This window comes from Nelusetta ayraudi, unplaced genomic scaffold, assembly GCF_046127955.1.
Source record: "Nelusetta ayraudi isolate G7.1 ecotype Tasmania unplaced genomic scaffold, CSIRO-AGI_Nayr_v1 ptg000033l, whole genome shotgun sequence".
In the NCBI taxonomy this organism is placed as follows: domain Eukaryota; kingdom Metazoa; phylum Chordata; class Actinopteri; order Tetraodontiformes; family Monacanthidae; genus Nelusetta; species Nelusetta ayraudi.
The window spans coordinates 4,333,369-4,350,996 of record NW_027466083.1 but is presented as its reverse complement, the minus strand read 5'-3'; the positions used below and the strand labels follow the sequence as shown (position 1 = coordinate 4,350,996).

At 43.9% G+C, this 17,628-nt stretch overlaps 3 protein-coding genes across 5 annotated transcripts; 1 reads left to right on the top strand and 2 right to left on the bottom strand.

Moving 5' to 3' along the window:
• Positions 1 to 503: 503 nt before the first annotated feature.
• rfxap (regulatory factor X-associated protein) lies at positions 504 to 2,832 on the top strand. Its single transcript, XM_076031741.1, has 3 exons — positions 504 to 1,198; positions 1,351 to 1,461; positions 1,790 to 2,832. Exons 1-3 carry the CDS (start codon positions 770 to 772, stop codon positions 1,892 to 1,894), a joined length of 645 nt encoding a protein of 214 aa, XP_075887856.1. The 5' UTR covers positions 504 to 769; the 3' UTR covers positions 1,895 to 2,832.
• Positions 2,833 to 3,202: 370 nt separating this feature from the next.
• smad9 (SMAD family member 9) lies at positions 3,203 to 10,274 on the bottom strand. 3 transcript variants are annotated; one of them, XM_076031732.1, is made up of 9 exons: positions 9,941 to 10,274; positions 9,361 to 9,902; positions 6,651 to 7,211; positions 5,992 to 6,207; positions 5,647 to 5,901; positions 5,436 to 5,567; positions 4,567 to 4,788; positions 3,632 to 3,888; positions 3,203 to 3,475 (listed from the first exon to the last, which is right to left on the bottom strand). In XM_076031732.1, exons 3-9 carry the CDS (start codon positions 6,844 to 6,846, stop codon positions 3,332 to 3,334), a joined length of 1,422 nt encoding a protein of 473 aa, XP_075887847.1. In that variant the 5' UTR covers positions 6,847 to 7,211; positions 9,361 to 9,902; positions 9,941 to 10,274; the 3' UTR covers positions 3,203 to 3,331. The 3 variants fall into 3 exon arrangements, with proteins under 3 accessions (XP_075887847.1, XP_075887846.1, XP_075887848.1); XM_076031731.1 differs by having other exon boundaries at positions 9,361 to 9,587; positions 9,945 to 10,274; XM_076031733.1 differs by having other exon boundaries at positions 5,457 to 5,567; positions 9,361 to 9,587; positions 9,945 to 10,274.
• Positions 10,275 to 10,999: 725 nt separating this feature from the next.
• On the bottom strand, positions 11,000 to 17,420 carry alg5 (ALG5 dolichyl-phosphate beta-glucosyltransferase). The gene is made up of 10 exons (XM_076031734.1): positions 17,082 to 17,420; positions 16,503 to 16,671; positions 16,255 to 16,301; positions 15,342 to 15,410; positions 15,156 to 15,248; positions 14,943 to 15,056; positions 14,799 to 14,858; positions 14,557 to 14,708; positions 13,569 to 13,654; positions 11,000 to 12,905 (listed from the first exon to the last, which is right to left on the bottom strand). The coding sequence occupies exons 1-10, from the start codon at positions 17,142 to 17,144 to the stop codon at positions 12,790 to 12,792; spliced, it is 969 nt and encodes a 322-aa protein (XP_075887849.1). The 5' UTR covers positions 17,145 to 17,420; the 3' UTR covers positions 11,000 to 12,789.
• Positions 17,421 to 17,628: the final 208 nt, after the last annotated feature.

Sequence of the window (17,628 nt, the reverse complement as noted above, 5' to 3'; positions counted from 1 at the left end):
CTTGTCCAGGGTGTCACCCTGCCTTCGCCCTAAGACAGCTGGGAGAGGCTCCAGCAGACCCCCGTGACCCCCTGTGAAGATTTCATAATGATGATGATGAAATAGTTCTAACACTTCTACCATTTCCAAAAACACAAACAAAAACAAAACGTGCATTGCTTGTTTACAATAAAATATGTTCATTTGTTCTAATGTCAAGACATGTAATTTTAACAGCGGATCTTAAGCTTTCGTTATTTGTTCTTCCTCTGGACTGTATTTTAGTGTATGTATTGTTTTTGAAACAATGGCGTGTTTGTTCGGTACACAACACGATACTCATTCGATCTGTGTATAACACGCAATTATTGTTTCCTCGCACAAAGAGGGGGTAAAAAAAAATAAATAAATAATAAATGAATAAATAATTAAAAAAAAAAAAGATTTCATCTGCTCTGGGGAGAATTTGGGGCTGTTTGTTTTCACACTTGCCACTAGATGTCCCTATAGCAACACTGGAAGTATGCGGTAGCGAAGAAGAATGATCGTCGCAGGAATGGTAAAGTCTCTCCGAGTATCACGTTCACGGGCTATAAATATATAAATATCGTTTGTTCTGTCAGTGCGTGCATGAGATGACACGTTGACAAAAAAGGGTACAAAAGGAAACGTATCGAGCGGTTTGGCTTTGCAAACACGAACTGAAAGCGATGGGCGCAATTGGAGCAAGGTGACATGAACTGCGGTATGTCGTTAGCTAGCTAGCTTGCGGTCTTTGCGCTCACCAATTATGAGCGAAGAAGACAGTTCGGTACAACTTAACAAAGACAAAGAGTCGACTCTCCTGCTCACAAAAGACGGACAGACATACTACGTAAGCAAGAGTGGAGTGGTTGACAGCAGGAATGTGACAACGCCGCACGAACCGGACAACAACGCCTCTTCCTACGACATGGACGATCCGGACGAGGAGAGCGACGTTCTGGACACCTCGGACCCCCGGGACAGCGCCGCCAGCCCGGAGGAACTCAACGAAGAGGACACGTCTGAAGGTGACAACGCTCCGAAGCAGTGCACCTACGAGGGATGCACGGAGACTTCAATGCAGGTGGCCAAGCAGAGGAAACCATGGATGTGCAAAAAGCACCGCAACAAGATGTACAAGGACAAGTACAAGAAGAAGAAGAGCGATCAAGCCATGTCCAGCGGCAAACTTGACGTGAGACTCACACAAATGTCGATTATTTGAATCTCTCACAGATTAGTTCATGTTTTTAATACACCAAAACCTTAATCTTAGACTTTTAATATAAGGGAATAGGCAATTTAACAGGTTATTGTTGCTTATTTGATTGTCCCTGTATTGATCAGGAGAACTCTGAGGAGAGGCCTGTATCTGTCAACAAACAGCGTCTGGGTACCATGGGGGACCGGCCAGCCAGACCCACCCTGATCGAACAGGTTCTGAACCAGAAACGACTGGTAAGGCAGTGCTGCACATAAGGTTTGACAATACCTCAGTGCCTCTACAGAGGATAGACAACATGGGAATTTGTTAGATGAAGTTGAATATCTGACAAACCATGACACACTTTTAACAACCCCTTTTTAAATGATTGAATGAAAAGTATATTATATTGTGCTTGTGTTGCAAACAATAGTTGTTTACCTCATCAGTCTTAGAGAGAGGGAGGGAGGGAGATCTAAAGTAATGCAAGTGTGTGTGTGTGTGTGTGTGTGTGTGTGTGTGTGTGTGTGTGTGTGTGTGTGTGTGTGTGTGTGTGTGTGTGTGTGTGTGTGTGTTCTACAGTCCTTGCTCAGGAGTCCTGAGGTGATCGGCTTCCTGCAGCAGCAGCAGCAACTCCTGGCTGCACAGAACCACAGCCAGTCACAGCAGCAGTTCCAGGGCTGCTGACAGAAACAGAGCCTGCAACGTTTTATCAAGTGACAGTGGAGGTATTGAGTCTGTGAAGTTTATGGGATGGTCACATTACCTTAAAAGAAAAACTATGTAGTTTCCTTAAAATTTATTGCTTCAAAATTCACTTTTGTTTCGCTGACTTCTATCAGGGAGAACAGCACCACTGCCCCTGACGCAGTGTGCTTGGTTGGTGTGACATTGGACTGTGTAACTTTATTTGCCCAGCAGGCGATACAAAAAACATTTTTTATTATTTTTTATTTTTTTACAACTGCCAGCAGCAGTTTTAGGATCACTCTTTTTTTTTTAAACTAAGACTTTAGATATCATTTTTTGAAATGGTATTTTATGAAGACATAATGCTGTCTTACCATGCCAGCTGAGGGCACTGATTCAATGGCAAGATGCCTGTTTCAGTACAATGCAAGTGATTAGATTTGTTAAAATGATTTTGAAACGAAAAGTTTAAATGGGGGAAAGCTACATAGGGTTGCTTGAAGGCAGTGTGATACAAGTCAAGTGAAGAAGGCTGAACGTGTGTGCAGTCACGAACCATCCTACCCATGGGCCGTCTTTTTGCACTCATGGCAATAATGTAAGAACATTTGAAATTTAAAAACAAAAATATGTTTTTGACCACATTGTAGCAAAAAAAAAAAGGTTGCTTATTTATGTTTTACTTTTCAGACTGTTGTATTTAATGTATTCTCGTTGTTTTTTTCCAATTTGTTTTTTCTGTGGCACATGCTGTTGAATGTGACAATCAGCTGCGTAGCAACGCCCATAGTTTCTTTTATAGCCAAACTGCATCTCAAACAATTGCACTGCAAATGTTATTGTTCTTTAAATGTGTTCCTGTTTTCTGGCTGAAGTGTGTTGTGTGTTGTGCTGTAAATGAGAGTTTAAAAAAAAAAAAAGAGAGACTTGCATCATGAACATCTCAGTCTGTTTGTTCAGAAAAAAAAAAAAAATCAGAAAAAAAAAACATTTAATGTAACATGTAAAAAGCCACCAAAACATGAAGCTTAACATCAGTTGACACATGGGCGTACAGTACATACTACAATAACAGCATTTACAACAATATATATAAAAATGTAGAGTACCTATAAATATATCCCATTTATTCTTTACTTGGAGTAACGGCTGATGTCCCATTGAAGGACAGAGAGGACAGTTAATTAAAGTCTGAAATAAAGGGAGACAATATTCAACTCGGTGAGCTGCTTTATCCACGTCTTTGCTGTTTCTGCCCAGTCTATCACAATGCCATTAACGCGATGCCCCTTTTTAAAAAAAAACAAAACAAAACAAACAATGGTTTCAGGAGACGTACCACAGGACAAAATCTCTGTCATAGCACAACGTACAGAATCTATCACTACCTGCAACAGAGGAATGAAAGCACGCTCAGGTCAGGCTGGGTTACTGTTACGACACTGAAGAAATGGGGTTGTGAGGTGAGCCCATCTGTGTTAGCACCTTGTCCAGCCACTGCAGTGGCCCGTGCAGATGTATCTCAATCCAGCAGGGGGTGCTGGTAACGTCCTGGCGGTGGTACTCAGCGCCCCAGCCCTGAGATGAGCATGGGCAGAGAAAAGGGTGCAAGTTAGCAACGCTAAAGAGGTCAAACTAGGTGCACACTGAGTTTCACCACTCATCTTTACGTGTCAGTCATAATCTCTGGCCACATGTCCTCATGTGAGTTGTTCTTTTCGAGATTGACGGTACCTTGACAAAGCTCATGCGGATGGTGCACATCTTGGTGAGCTCGTAGACGACCTCAAAGCCGTGGTTGACGGACTGGGAGAGGAGCTGGGCAAAGAGCTGGTTGTTGAAGATCTTGAGGCTGCAGCCGCTGGGGATCTTGCAGACGGTGGTGGCGTGGAAGCCGTGCTGGAAGTTGCAGTTACGACTTTGGACAAATATGCTGCTGTCGCTAAGACACTCAGCATAGACCTCGCCACCGACGTAGTACAGGTGCAGCCCTGAGTGGATCAAAGGACGCAGAAAAATGAAATACTCAAGAAGGGGATGCACACATTCAAAAAAATCTTGCCAGTTAAAAACACTGATTCTCATATATGCAGACTGAACTAACCACAAGGGTTTTCATGTGTGTAGACCAGGAATGTCTGGGCAGTTTTTGCATGAGTCTAAGAAATATGACTCCTTGGTGTGACTCGTCATTCTAAACCACACATTCTCATTTTACCCCGTGGCATTAAATGTTTGCAAAGGTAAAATTTCGAAACTCTGGAGGAAAAAACACATCAGACAACTTCTGGTGTGAACCCACAACGTTCTACAACATCAAAACGTTCAAAAGTTAATTCACAGGCATCAGTATCCAGGGGAACCATGAAAAATGTAATCCAAAGGCAAAATTTGTTGTAATTCACATAAATACCGCAGCTGCCAAGTCTAAACTTAAGCAGGGGAAAAGCTGAGAGAACAGCAGGATGCATTTGCAACACAGGCAATCAGAACAGGGGGAGAAGACTTCACAAGAAACACAACATGCACGGAACCACAATGAGACCTGACATCCCACTAGTCTAAATGATTAACTTGGTGATTAGTGACATAAAATAGTGCATTTCCTTAATTATTCTACTGAAATGTTTTACTTACAAAAATGTGTGTGTTGTAATGAGCCAGCCTACCTTTGCCTATGTGCCTGCGTGTGTGTTCAATGGTGGAGTTGCGGTTGACGTTGGACAGCAGGCCGAGGCAGAAGCGGTTTTTGTTGTTGGACGGGTCCGTGAAGCCGTCCACCAGCATGCTGCGGGACGACGCGTGGAACGTCTCACCCACCCGGTTGTTGAGCTCGTAGTAGGCGACGGAACACCAGTGCTCCGGCTCCTCGTAACACACCGGCCGCAGATCTAGAGACGTGGGTACCACAGATGCTATTTTATGTATACATATATGTATATGTATATATATATATATATATATATATATATATATATGTATATGTATAATTATAATAACAACATTATTTAATTCAATTATATAATTGTAATCAATTTATAAAAAAAATGGACTGCATCACAATATGAGGCCTGGAACAAACTTTTTTTTGTTTTTTGTTTTTTGTTTTTAGAATTGTTCCAGTTTTGACAGCTTTGTCAATAGAAATACACGATTGATCACGTGCTCAGCCAATATATTAGTCGTGAATACAGATTTTCTTAAAGGTCCAGTGTGTAAAATTTTTAAGGAAGCCCGCCTGACAGTGCGTTTCATATTCAGGACCCTGTCAGGCGGGCTCCCTTAAATTTTGCTTAATGTAATTAATACCTTAATTTAATTAATTCCTTAATTTCCAGCATAAAATGGCAGCTCACTAGGAGTAAGATTCTTGCTCTATGTATATTCTCATATAAATGGGAACCGTTCTAAGGGAAGGAACACCAAATAACGTTTATTGTACTGCAAGAATGCACTTTTATTAATGTATTCATGGGCAGTACGTTAAGCTTTTACCAATATAAAAATCATAAATGAAACCAAATTTGACACACTGGACCTTTAAGCCTGTTGAACTTGCCTCTGTGCGGTGCGGAGAACGTGAGTTTGATCGTTTCCACGGCGTTGTTGGGCTTCACATCCTCCGTGGGGCTGCTCTCCATCATACTGTACGGCGGTGGGGGGGTTTCAGCTGGGAATTGCAGGGATAAGGTTACCTCATCGCTCAAGCCTACTGCACTGAGCCGAGTTGTCCTGTAAGCTCCCCTTACCTGTGATGTGGTACGGACTGCCCGGCTCAGCTGAGCTGTTGGGCGAGTTGGGGAAACTCTGTGAGGTGGGAGACTGGGCGAGGGAGGACGGGGAGGAGGAGAAGGAGGAGCAGGGCAGTGGAGGGAAGGAGTCCGGGTAGGTGGCGTTCTGGGGCATGAGAGGCTCGTTGTGCAGCGAGGTGTTCCTGAACTTGGCCAGCAGGCTGTGCTGGGGGTTGAACTCGCTGTGGCGTGGCACCAGAACCGGCGGCAGCACTGAGGGAGGGGAAAAGCGATGAACATTTCTGATGCTGGGAATCCACGGAAGCCATCCGGAAGGAGAGACGGCCGCTGCCTGATCCGTACCTGGCGTCTCCACTCGTCTGTAGTGGTACGGGTTGACGCAGATGTCCTTCTGCTTGGAGCCGAAGGGGAACTCGCAGCACTCCAGGGCTTTCAGCTCGTGGTGGGACTGCAGGTCGGGCCAGCGCCACACCCTGCAGTAGATGACGTGGGGGAGGCCCTTCCTGTGGGACACCTGCAGCCGTCCGTCCAGCGAGCGGGGGATGGTCACACACTTGCCTGAGAGGAGACGACGAGAGGAGAGTGAGAGTTCCCATCCGCACCGGATGGAAAGCGGCACAGCGTGGTTGTGTATTTCGAGCTGGTGAGGCGTATTGTGAACACCGGCGCTCCAGCAAATCATCATCTACATTTCATCCCTGTTGTCTACATTTCAGAATTGTAGTCACTGTAGTTTTTCCAGTGGTTTCTTGAATTTTCTTGCCCATCTAACGTACATCAGCTGTGTTCTGAACATTTTTCACTAACAGACAAATATCACCCCCCCAAAAAAATGTATTTTGCAAAGGGTCACAATTTTACTACAAAATTCAAACTTTTCAGAAAGTTATACTCTAATTGAGAAAGAAAAACCATCTGAGTTGTTCCGTAAAAATACCCCAAACCGACTAAACATTCAGTGCAGCAGAGGAGCCAACCAGGTCCAGGTGTCAGATACTCACTGGGCTGCCCAGGGCAGCTGAGGGCTCTCTCCAGCTCCTCCATCGCCCCCTTTTTTTTCTTTAGTTTCTTCACCAGCGAGTCCACAGCCTTCTCCGCCCACTTCTCCTCCTCATCGCCTTGCTTCCAGCCGAGCAGACGCTTGACCGCCGGGCTGGTGAAGGAGAACAAGGACGTAATGGAGGCCGAGGAGTTCATTACGCTGCGCAGGTGGGGAGTGATGGGTGGCAGGACGGGCTGATGGGTGCCTTTAAAAGGGGGGGGTTTAAGGTTCCCTTGGGGACGGCAGCGAGGAGGCAAATAATGAGAAGCCAAAGGATAATAAAAGAGGTAGTGTGATGAGTCTGTGTAAACAGCGGCTGCTTGACGATTTCCAACGTCGCTTCCCGGCAGCACCGGTCGAGGAGTTGAAATCTTGCCAGTGCAGAGCAAACACCTCCACTCCCCCGCCCGTCACCGGAGCCGCCTGCCGCAGAGGGGAGCGTGCAGCGAAGGGTCTGAAGGCTCCGGAGGGGAAGATTAGTCCTCACACAGCCAGGATGTGAAGCTCAAGTTTCAATCATCTGGCAAGGAAAGCAAAAAATGAAAATATTAAGAATGTACCACTTTGGACATATTTCCAGAAATGGGACAAGTCCCTTCTTTACTGCTCTTGGTTGCTTCTAGAAAGCACCCTAAGTGATGTCACAAAGGGCACTTTCCACCAACCATTGCTTCACCCAGGTGTCTGTTGCCACGGCCTAACAGCCGATTTGATTTTGTTCCCATCCAGACATGTCAGAGGTGCAACACAGCATCAGCTGTTTCAGCAGTGGGATATTAACACAGGGCTGATAAGAAGTTTTTTTTTTTTTTTCTGGCACTCAAAACTGTTTTTTTGTATAATTAATCTTGCAAGGCTTCTCCAATTAAATCCAGGGAGAAAAATAAAGGTCCAAAAATGTGTAAATACAAAAAACTTCTTGTGGTGATTGTCTAATACAGAAAAATGAACGTGCAGCATGAAAAGTCCTGAGGTTGGACTGCGGCTGTGGTGGACAAGCAGGTCATTAGAATGGAAATCTGAAGCAAAATGACCACATAACCAGAATCCATTCAGATACAGCAGAGGTAAAAAAAAAATAAAAAATTAAAAGAATACACCCAAAGGAGACTGTATAAAAAACCCGATATGGACACTGAAGCCTGCGTGTGAGGCCACTGTCCCTGAAAGTGCTGTCAGCAAAGAGCCAAAGCCTGAACGGCCCCGGCTCATTTTCTGGATACGCCAAACAACGAGGAATGTCCTTGCTGGCCTCTGTTTCTATGATCATGCCACTGACGCCCAGGAGCCATACTGTCTGGCCAGAACACATCACAGGACAGGAGGGGGGAGGGAAGGAGAGGGCGGGAGGCAGACACACAGGCGAAGAGGGAGAGAGAGAGCTCTGTTTTTGTGTTTGTGTCTTTTTCATCCTGTTAAAAAAACAAAACAAAAAACAAAACTAGGTGGCATTGGTTAAATAAACAACACGTCTGGCCTTTCGCACCCCGCTCCACATCCCACAACATGATCAAGGGAAGCTTTTATTCACCATCACGGGAAAAATTCATCAGAGCTTGTCTACTCATGAATAGGGATGATGGATTATTGTAGCAAACGCGCTCGTTTAAATGTGACTCATCATCTCAAACGGATGATCAACTTCGACTAATTCAATGCGAGACACAACCAAGATGCTGTCTCTCTGACTCTAATTTCAAAGTAAAATATTCTGAATGCGACACATTGCACATGGCAAAATACTGTACTGGCAGAAAATGAATGAATGAATTAATCAATTAAATAAAAATAAATTAAAAAGCAAAGAGGTTATGAGTTAATCTCGGCACACCCGTATCATGGCTCATGTCGCCAGTGGCAGGACAGAGGGACGGAGGGACGAAGGAACACCCATAGGGACAGATTGACTGAGAGAGGGATGGAGGGACAGAGGGACAGGCTCGGGGACAGCTGCTGGTTTACAATGCGGCATCAGTGCGCCACGGCTGCTTTATGGAGGCCGGCGTCAGCCAGTCTGCAGGCTCAGATAGGCTAATTACCTAATGCTTTATCACCGGGACACCCATTACCAAAAAAGTAAACAGGCCAGCCAGCCCTCCCCAGCCTCACCCCACCTCCGAACTACTACTACTACGACCAGTCACGCTCCTCCTGCGGAACACAGATTGCCTGCTCTAATAACCTCCTCACGCGCACCTTCACGGGGCCAGACAGGCACCACGTGACCAGGAGCATCTCCGAAGCTGTGTGCGTGTTTATCTTTTTTAAATGCTGGTTGACTTCCTGACATGCCAAAATGAGAGTTTATTCAGTCAACCAGCATTAAACGACACAATGTATTCTGTGACAACAACAACAACAACAACAACAACAACAACAACAACAACAACAACAACAACGTGCTCAGCAAACATTTTCACTTTCTCTATAATGAAGAAGAAAAAGAAACGAAACAAACAAAACGTTCGTGCTATTACGTTGAATAGCACAAAGTTGCCACAGACAGGCAGTGACTGTACGGTGGCATCCCTAAATAACAAACGGAAAATGTTTGAACCGGAGGGGGAAAAAAATCCACAATATCAAAAATAAGAGAACCCACCAAAAAAAAACAAACAACAACGTCACAAAACTGTAATAATAACAACATCATAATAACTTTTCCTCACCTCTGCGGGAAGGACAGACCGTCTGTCTCCAGTGCGGTGAGAGTTCACTGTCTGCTGAAGTTCAGTCCAGCACAGCACACCAGCGAAGGTGTGTCTGTCTCTCTGTCTCTCTCGCTGTGTGTGTGTGTGTGTGTGTGTGTGTGTGTGTGTGTGCGCGCGCGCGCGTTGTCAGACTGAGCGCGTGTTGGCTACCAAGCCTCAAAGTCAGCCTCAACAAGCCGGACATCCTGTAGGGATTTTCAACGTATAAGTTAGACAATAAATATCGGCAAAAATCTTATCGTCTACTTGACTCAGAAAAAAACTCTTGGATGGACTAGAATGTCAAGGCTAACGCAACTTTTCTCACTTATTACAACGGCACAATTTTGAGAATAATGCAGAGAAATTTGTGTTCATTTCAACGATCATGACACTAGATCTTAAATCTGTTAGCAAGTGTACAAGTGTGTTTCCGAGTTGCATATTCAATGACACGAATCTAGCAAAAGCTTTAACATAACTCAGGGTGATTCAATGTTTTAAAGATTCCGTTAACATAACTCAGGGTGATTCAATGTTTTAAAGATGCGCACAACACACACAAAATTAACGAGAGCCGCGTCACTTGAGGCATTTTACTGTGACGGTGCGGTGCCGCACACTTCCGGTACGTCCCCGGCAGTCCGCATCTTCCTTGACGCAGGTTTGCAGCAGCCCGGAGCCGCCGCTCCTCCAGCAGCGCTCCGCAGCCTCGGCGGCGTCAGCCTGGCTGGAACCGCAGCGCCTGCATGAAAGATCCCTCCGCCTTCCCCCGCCTGGAACTTTCCCAGGATTTCGGAGATTACAGATCCCGCCGGTGAGCTGAGCGCTAGTGCAGCGCAGTGGCGCAAGCACGGACGCGCCGTGTCCACCACCTGAGCCAGTCTCTCAAACTAAAAAAAAATTGAGAGAGAGAGAGAAATAGAGAGAGAGAGAGGCACACGGCGAGTGTGAGACCAAATGCATACTTTGTCTCCATATTAGTATTAGTAATAAGAGTTTGTGCCACTGAAAAATATTTTTTTTTTTGCTGTTGTCTTACTTAATTGGTGTCAAGAGCTGTTCATCACTCATGAAAGTCACATGAGCCCAATTAATTATCTTATTTTAGTCCCGCAGAGGCTAATTTGTTAACAATTCCGGAGCTGTGCTGTTTACTAACCACTATCATTATTTCCCCATGGTAGTACAAGCAGGATGCGATGAAATTTACATTTAAACCTACACGACTAATTTGTTTATTACAGCTTTTGATGTGCTCGGTATGATCAGTGGCTACCCTGCACCTGTAGCCGAGACACAGACCGACATTAAAGGCCGCCCAGGTAACTGTACTAACATTGAACTTTTTGGTTTCACCTCTTGGCTTTGTGTTTGATTCGCGCCGCTGTGTGGCACCATTGTTGTGTCTTCCTCGGTGCGGATGGACACGATCCTTTCAGTGGGAGTGCCGAGACTAGTCCGGTTAATGACGCAAACCCGGCTGGCGACAGAGAGTCTACAAGTTTGACATTTTCAGTTTACAGCAACTGCTGCAGAAAGTAACAATGCTCCCATGACGAAGTGAAACCTCTGGAGGTGGATTCCATGTGTAAGACCCAGTGGCCTCGCAGATTTATTATTTTTTATTTTATTTTAATAAACTCCCAAAACACCAGGTGGATCATCAAAACGCACGCGGATGAGTGAGCTTGCACTGGGCAAGCTCACTCAATTAGGTGGCCGCCAACTCAGACAGGTAAATCATGTGGGGTATAATGTGAAAAAAAAAAAAAAAAAGGCAGTACAAATCAAGTTTTACAATCAGTGAAAGAATAACCAGCTGATTGAATCCAAAGGCTTAACAGGGAATGATTTACAGGGTTAGATGTCAGTGGTGCCAGGAGGAGTATCGGTGGTCTCGAAGCCATGAATCACACGAATGCCTCATAAATTCTACACTCGTCACCTCGTGGCTGACTGCAGCCACAGGAAACCGGAGAGCAGCAGCCACACAATGATTCACTGGCTCTGTGTCTTGTCTGGCTGCACAGGGCAGACAGACAGGCAGGCAGGCAGGGAGGGAGGCAGGCAGGCTGGGCGCAAACAGGATGCGCTGCGTCCCAGGGCTGCTGGAGGCCCCAGAGACATCCGCATGAGCACCCAGTGGCGACCTCACGCTTGCGTAACAGAAAGCTGCACTATGCACGACCTGGTTTACTGTCACTGGCAAATACTTGGGATTTCTACGAAAACTCAGTTTCCTCTGATGAGCATTTTGAATCGCCGAGAAACAAACAAACACAAAACAAAGTTGCGTACATTCAGACCGGCATCAGTTCAGTTTTGCGGAAGACATCGAACACATAACGCTGCCCGGTAAACTCTGATACGATAGAGGAGTAATAAAACTGCAGAACCTGAGCTCAATGTTAATTGTTTTAACTTAATTTTGCGTAAACAAATTGCAAGGTGATAAAGTCTATTTTTAGCCTCTATGAGAAACCTCGAACGTTTAGTTTGCAGCAGTGTCTGGTGCAGCCCATTTCAGGCACAATTTAATTTTTGTAAGGCCCAACAGAACTGGGAAAGAATGCACAGGCCTTGCATGGTCATCATTACCTGTGATTAGGATGCACATCCTGTGACTGTCGAACAGGAAGCATTAGCGCGGCAGATTCTAGATTAAAGTGGATTTTGCTACGGGAAAAACAAATTGGGGTCAAAATGCACACTTATTTTGATTTAAGATATTGATCACACCAAATTACATCATCCTATGTGTAATGTGTGTGTGTGTGTGTAAAATATATTGTTTTAGCAACGTACTGTCCATGTCTGCCCCCTTAGCACAAACAAAAAAACATATTTACAGCAGTGCTGTCAGATTTTTTTTAACCGTTTCAAATAAAATCAGAACTAATTTTTCTTTTTCTTTTCTTTCTTTTTTCTTTTTTCTTTCTTTTTTTTTTTTTTTACAAAAAATTGTGGTTTAATTCATTCATCCCGTTAAACTTCAGCAAAAAAACACAATATCCCAGATATACAACATTCATTTTCCACCGTTTTTCCAGATTTTATCTTCAGCATCTCCTTAAAACAAAAAAAAATCATCCTCAATTTGAACAGCTTGCCGACGACATAAGTAAGACAGATCAGCACAGGGATGAGCCATACAGGGACAGCACAAGTGTGCGACTGTGTGTAACCGTTGGCCATCACAAGCCAAAACATGATGAATATTTAAATGAAGGCAGGATCATGAAGAAGTTGTGCCACCATCAACAACCGCGTCTGCTGAAACACAGAGTGACACACACTGCAACTCTCATGGCAGACAAGGGACATGGTGGGTTGATCCCACCTCATCGCCAGGTTTGACAGCCCTATCGCAGACTGTCTCCAAGAGACCTTGGCTCGTCTGATTGGCTAGTCAGTCTTTTGTGGCGACTGCAGCTTCCAGGCACCAGTGATGTAACGTAGGCGGATGAAAATCAGATCTCGTCCCATTTGCAGCCAGCTCCAGAACGGAACCAGTTTAGATCCTGCCAGGGTAAAAGGCATTTTATTTTATGGACGGACTAAACATATATACATGAATAAATTAATAAAAGGCCAAACTAGAATTTAGTGCTGTTGCCTGACTGAGTCAGAAAATCAATTAAGGGAGCACGACAAGTGGATAGTAGGTATTTTTGAATGAGTTTGTTTATGCATTCAGCAAACACCAGTGATGTGCACATGGATTTTGGAAATACTGTGCATGACTGTAGAATTGGTGCTGCACAAATATTGGCCGTTTGGCTTTACAGATGTCTAAAACAATATTTAATTGGAAAATCAAATCATGCTCCATAATAATAATAACATATATATATATATATACGTATATATTGTATCTTTTAAGCATTTTTCATGTTTGTGCGGTCCGTTCCATCATAACATTTGGGGACACTAGAGGCAGAGTAAAATACAATTCTGCAATTGTCTGAAAGAACATTGACTTATTCTGCTTTTATACAATAAGTGAATGTGTCCAGAATATTTATGTTGCAGCAACAGTACATGTGACAAAGGGCAAAACTAGAAAACGAACAATACTTCTACTAGAGAACGAGTAAACTCAAAAACAACAACAACTAATGGCAGATATATTTAGAACCATGGCTAAGTCGAACACATGTCGACATGTTCCATGAAAAACCTACCTTCTATTTCAGTCCAGTTGACCGCCACCTCTGCTATGGGGATTTTAAAACACTGGGCGATATACAGGAGTTCCACATCAAAAGCCCTGAGACAGAGAGGCACAGCAGCTGTTCAACAGTTGTGTTACAATCCGTGTCTTACCGCGGTGTGCAGTGTCGCTACCATGAAGCTCTGCCTGATTAAGAGTGTTAAGATGTTTGGTAAAAGGTGATAATAAAAAAAAAAAAAAAAAGGAAGTCATTCTCTACATTTTAAGTCAGCAAACCATATTTGACCATTATGTAAGGCAGCCTATCGTCACTATAGGAGTCCAAATGACTGAAAATACCAGTGACTTCTTTTAATAACTTTCAGTCCGCTGTATAACAGAACTCTTAGCGCTTGGCCAGAGTGACAGCAAAATGCAGACAAACATTTGTTTGTTAGTGTTCATCTCAGACTTCACTCTACTTGACCTTAACAGAACAGGATCCTCTCATAAATTTCCCAGATCCAAACTATTTTGTCCCAACACAGCTGCTGTTAGAAATAACGGGGTGGGGGTGGGAGTGGGGGGGGGGGGCATGCTGGGTGTCTAGTCAAAGCAACTTTGATCAGATTAATTTAAAGCCGCAGCAGACAGGACACCCATACAGCTGTTCTTAGTTGGAGGGTGAGATTGATTGACATATTTCTCACTTTCCTGTTAGTATTGCTGCACCTGTTCAGCACGCTGCTGTTCTTATTGGTCTTTGATCTTCAGTCACAACATCACATACGAAGCACAGCTAAACCTGACAAGCAGGCTGAAGTGCTTGTGTGAGGTTATGAGTTTTATACAGTATCTTCTTTTTAAAAAAAAAAAATTAAAAAATCTGTAGCACCATTCCTCTTAAAAATGCATATGCAATGACATAATGACATGTGCATTTCTAAATTTAAATATATGACAATTTTAACTTTTAACAAGCACCTAGGATGCAACAGACCTGGGTTGCTAGACCTTACCATCGCTCTACATGGAGAGAAGAGAAGGTCTTGAGCGCAGCCTCGCGGGTGAAAAGCTTGAAGCCACACTGCGTGTCCTTGATCCCTCTCACGCACAAGAACCACACCAGGAAGTGAAAGCCGTACATGAGAAACGTACGCAACATTGATCGCTGTGGCAGAGATGGCACAGTGATTAGTTGGGAAGAGAGACTGGCACAGTTCATAAAGATCCGGTCGCAAAGTGGACAAAAAACAATTACCTGAGCTACAGAATCTTTTTCCAAGTGTGCCCTGGAACCACAGGAAATTGCCATGTTGTCCTAGATGGATAGACAAGCATTTTTAGTAATGGCCACACACTCACCACTGAATACATGTGTGGTACAGAAGAAGGAAAGACACACTGGTTTAGGGTTGAGTTCCCGGAGTCCAGCCTCTACTTTCTCCAGGTCGGGAAACTTCGTGGCTCCATCAGCATCTGCCATTAGGATGAGTTTTCCCCTTGAACTCATCGTTCCCTTTAGGTTTGACAGAAATAAACGGATGGTGAAAAGCCTAACACACGTACACGCACTCACACAAACAAACAAAAAGTTTATGTAATGCTTCTGTCGTACCATCCTCACAGCTCCTCCTTTACCCCTGTTCTTCACCAGTGTCAGGACTCGTACTTTATCTGCACCATACTTCCTGCTGTACCTCACTGCAACCTTGTGGCACACAGAGCGACAGATGGAATAATTGGAAAGGTTGTAGTCAAGTTAACGGATGCAAATAATTCTAGAAACACTTAAGAGACCTACCTCTGTGGTTTTATCTCTGCTGCCATCATCGACTACGATGACCTCGTAGGTAAAAGATGGGCACTGTTTCTGCAAATGTGGAAGGAAACGTGAGGACCAGCACCAATACCTGCACTTGAATAATTTTCACGGCCAGTACAAACGTCGTGGCGACATGGAACCAAAACCATGCATGTGCATGTGATCCCCATCTACATTTCAATCTCTCTCTCTGAGATTCAATCTCCTACAGAAAAGGCACAAACTGAACTTGTTTGCAGGTATGTGCAAAAAAAACAAAACAACAACAAATCTTTCAACATTTTCTCCTCCAAAATCGCAATAGCGCCCTCTAGGAACGTCGCAGACATTAGACATTGGTGTCATCCAGCCCTTCATCTCATATGCTCTTAATTTTTCACGGTTGACCAATAGGAAGTGAGCTATTTCCACTTGTTTGAACACTCGTCAAAATTAACGTTTGGGGACTACTCAGTCTATCTTTGCTGCTTAGGAAAACACTGTGGTTCTGACTGCTTAAAAAACACTGACTGCTCTGTACTCTCTCTCACGCCCCGTTCACATCTGATGCGACCGCTTCCTTTCAGTGCCCATTAACGAATGGTGTCGTTCACACCAGACGCAAAGCAGCGCACACCTCCGCTCGCGGCTCGTGCCATGCAATTATCGTTTCGGCGTCAATTGGACAGAAAGTTGCTCAAAGAAAAATGAGAAAATCCGGTTAATTTACAAAATAAAAGCAATTTTCAAAATAAAATATAGCAAATGACAAATTTGTGTACGTTGTAAGAGAACACACACACACACACACACACACACACACACACACACACACACACACACACAGCGAGGTGGGATGGCTACGGGGTGCGGTTTTGGGTGTGAACAGGAGGGCTGCAGCTCAAGCACTCACCTGTCTCTTTTCCAAGTACTCCATTGCCTCATCTAACATCACAGGCACTAAAATGACATAATGATGGAAAGATTGTTGAGTTTAAAAGTCGGATTACCTTAACATGATACATCAAAATAATGATTTCAGTATTAGGCTTATTTGACTTTGCACAGTCTACAGCATTTGTATTTAATCAAAACATATGAGACACAAATCAGTGAACAAATTACTAAAGTAAGAAATTTGGCTGCAGATCTGAAACTCACTTCGGAGCTCTTCGTTGTATGCTGGGATCACTACAGAAAGCTCCCTTGAGTGGGGATCATGCAGGCTGGGGAAAAGCTGCTTCTCCCCTGTGGAGGTAAGGAAATATTTCTCTTTCTCATGGCGCGTCAGGTCCACCATCCCGGCAGTGATGTGGGCTGTTATGACGACCTGAAAAGAGGTTGATTAAAAATAAAATAAAATAAAAAATACTTGAAGAATAACGTACCTTCCTCACTTTATTTGTGTGCTTTGTACAATTTAGTTGAAATTTACTCGCAATTTAATAGCAAGATTTCAATGGGAAACATCAAGTCTGTAAAAGTTCAAGAGAGGGTATTGTAAAAGTAATGTCCACAGGTGACATAAGTATTAATATACCATTTAAAACAATGGGAGTGTGAACAGAGGAAAAATACCCCAAACTAATATATATATATTAAATTGCAACCAGTGTAAAATAAATTCCCAGCAGTGTTGGTTTCACAATCTTACAATCAAACAAACAACAATAAAACTGTTCCAAACAATATAGCTGTTACCAGTGAAAAGAGAATTTGCTCTGAATTCAACTGACTTACCACAATCAAACACAGGACTGCCAGTGCGACCAAGACTTTAAGTATTTCACAGAGGAAATCCATTTCCGACAGTTCACCTGCAGCCAGTGGAGCCACCAGTCCCGGTGGCTAGCTAAAGAGCTAGACGGACTTCTTTCTTATCTTCTGGCTCGGCGCCTTTTTGTCAGCCTTTCAGGAGCAGTGCAAAAAAACAAACAAAAAAACAGCAACAGCATGCACACAGAACGGTTTTAGAGGAGCTAAGGCACTGAATGACAGCTCTTTCCATGGACTTCCAATCACATCTGAACACAACGCTAACACGGAAGTGGCAGCTTACTTCTCGACAGTGGACACATCATCGTTGACGGCAAGACGGAACTAGGCAGCCTCGCGAGAGACTTTGGCGCCCACACAGTGTCATCTAGTGGACAAAATAGGAACATGCGGCATCAGGGAAGAAACTGAAAAAGGGGACTTTGGTTACAAACTAAAATCAGCCCAAACTAATTTTACAGAAATGTAGATAGTTTAGGTGTAAGACAAACAAGAATTTTCAAAATAGGGT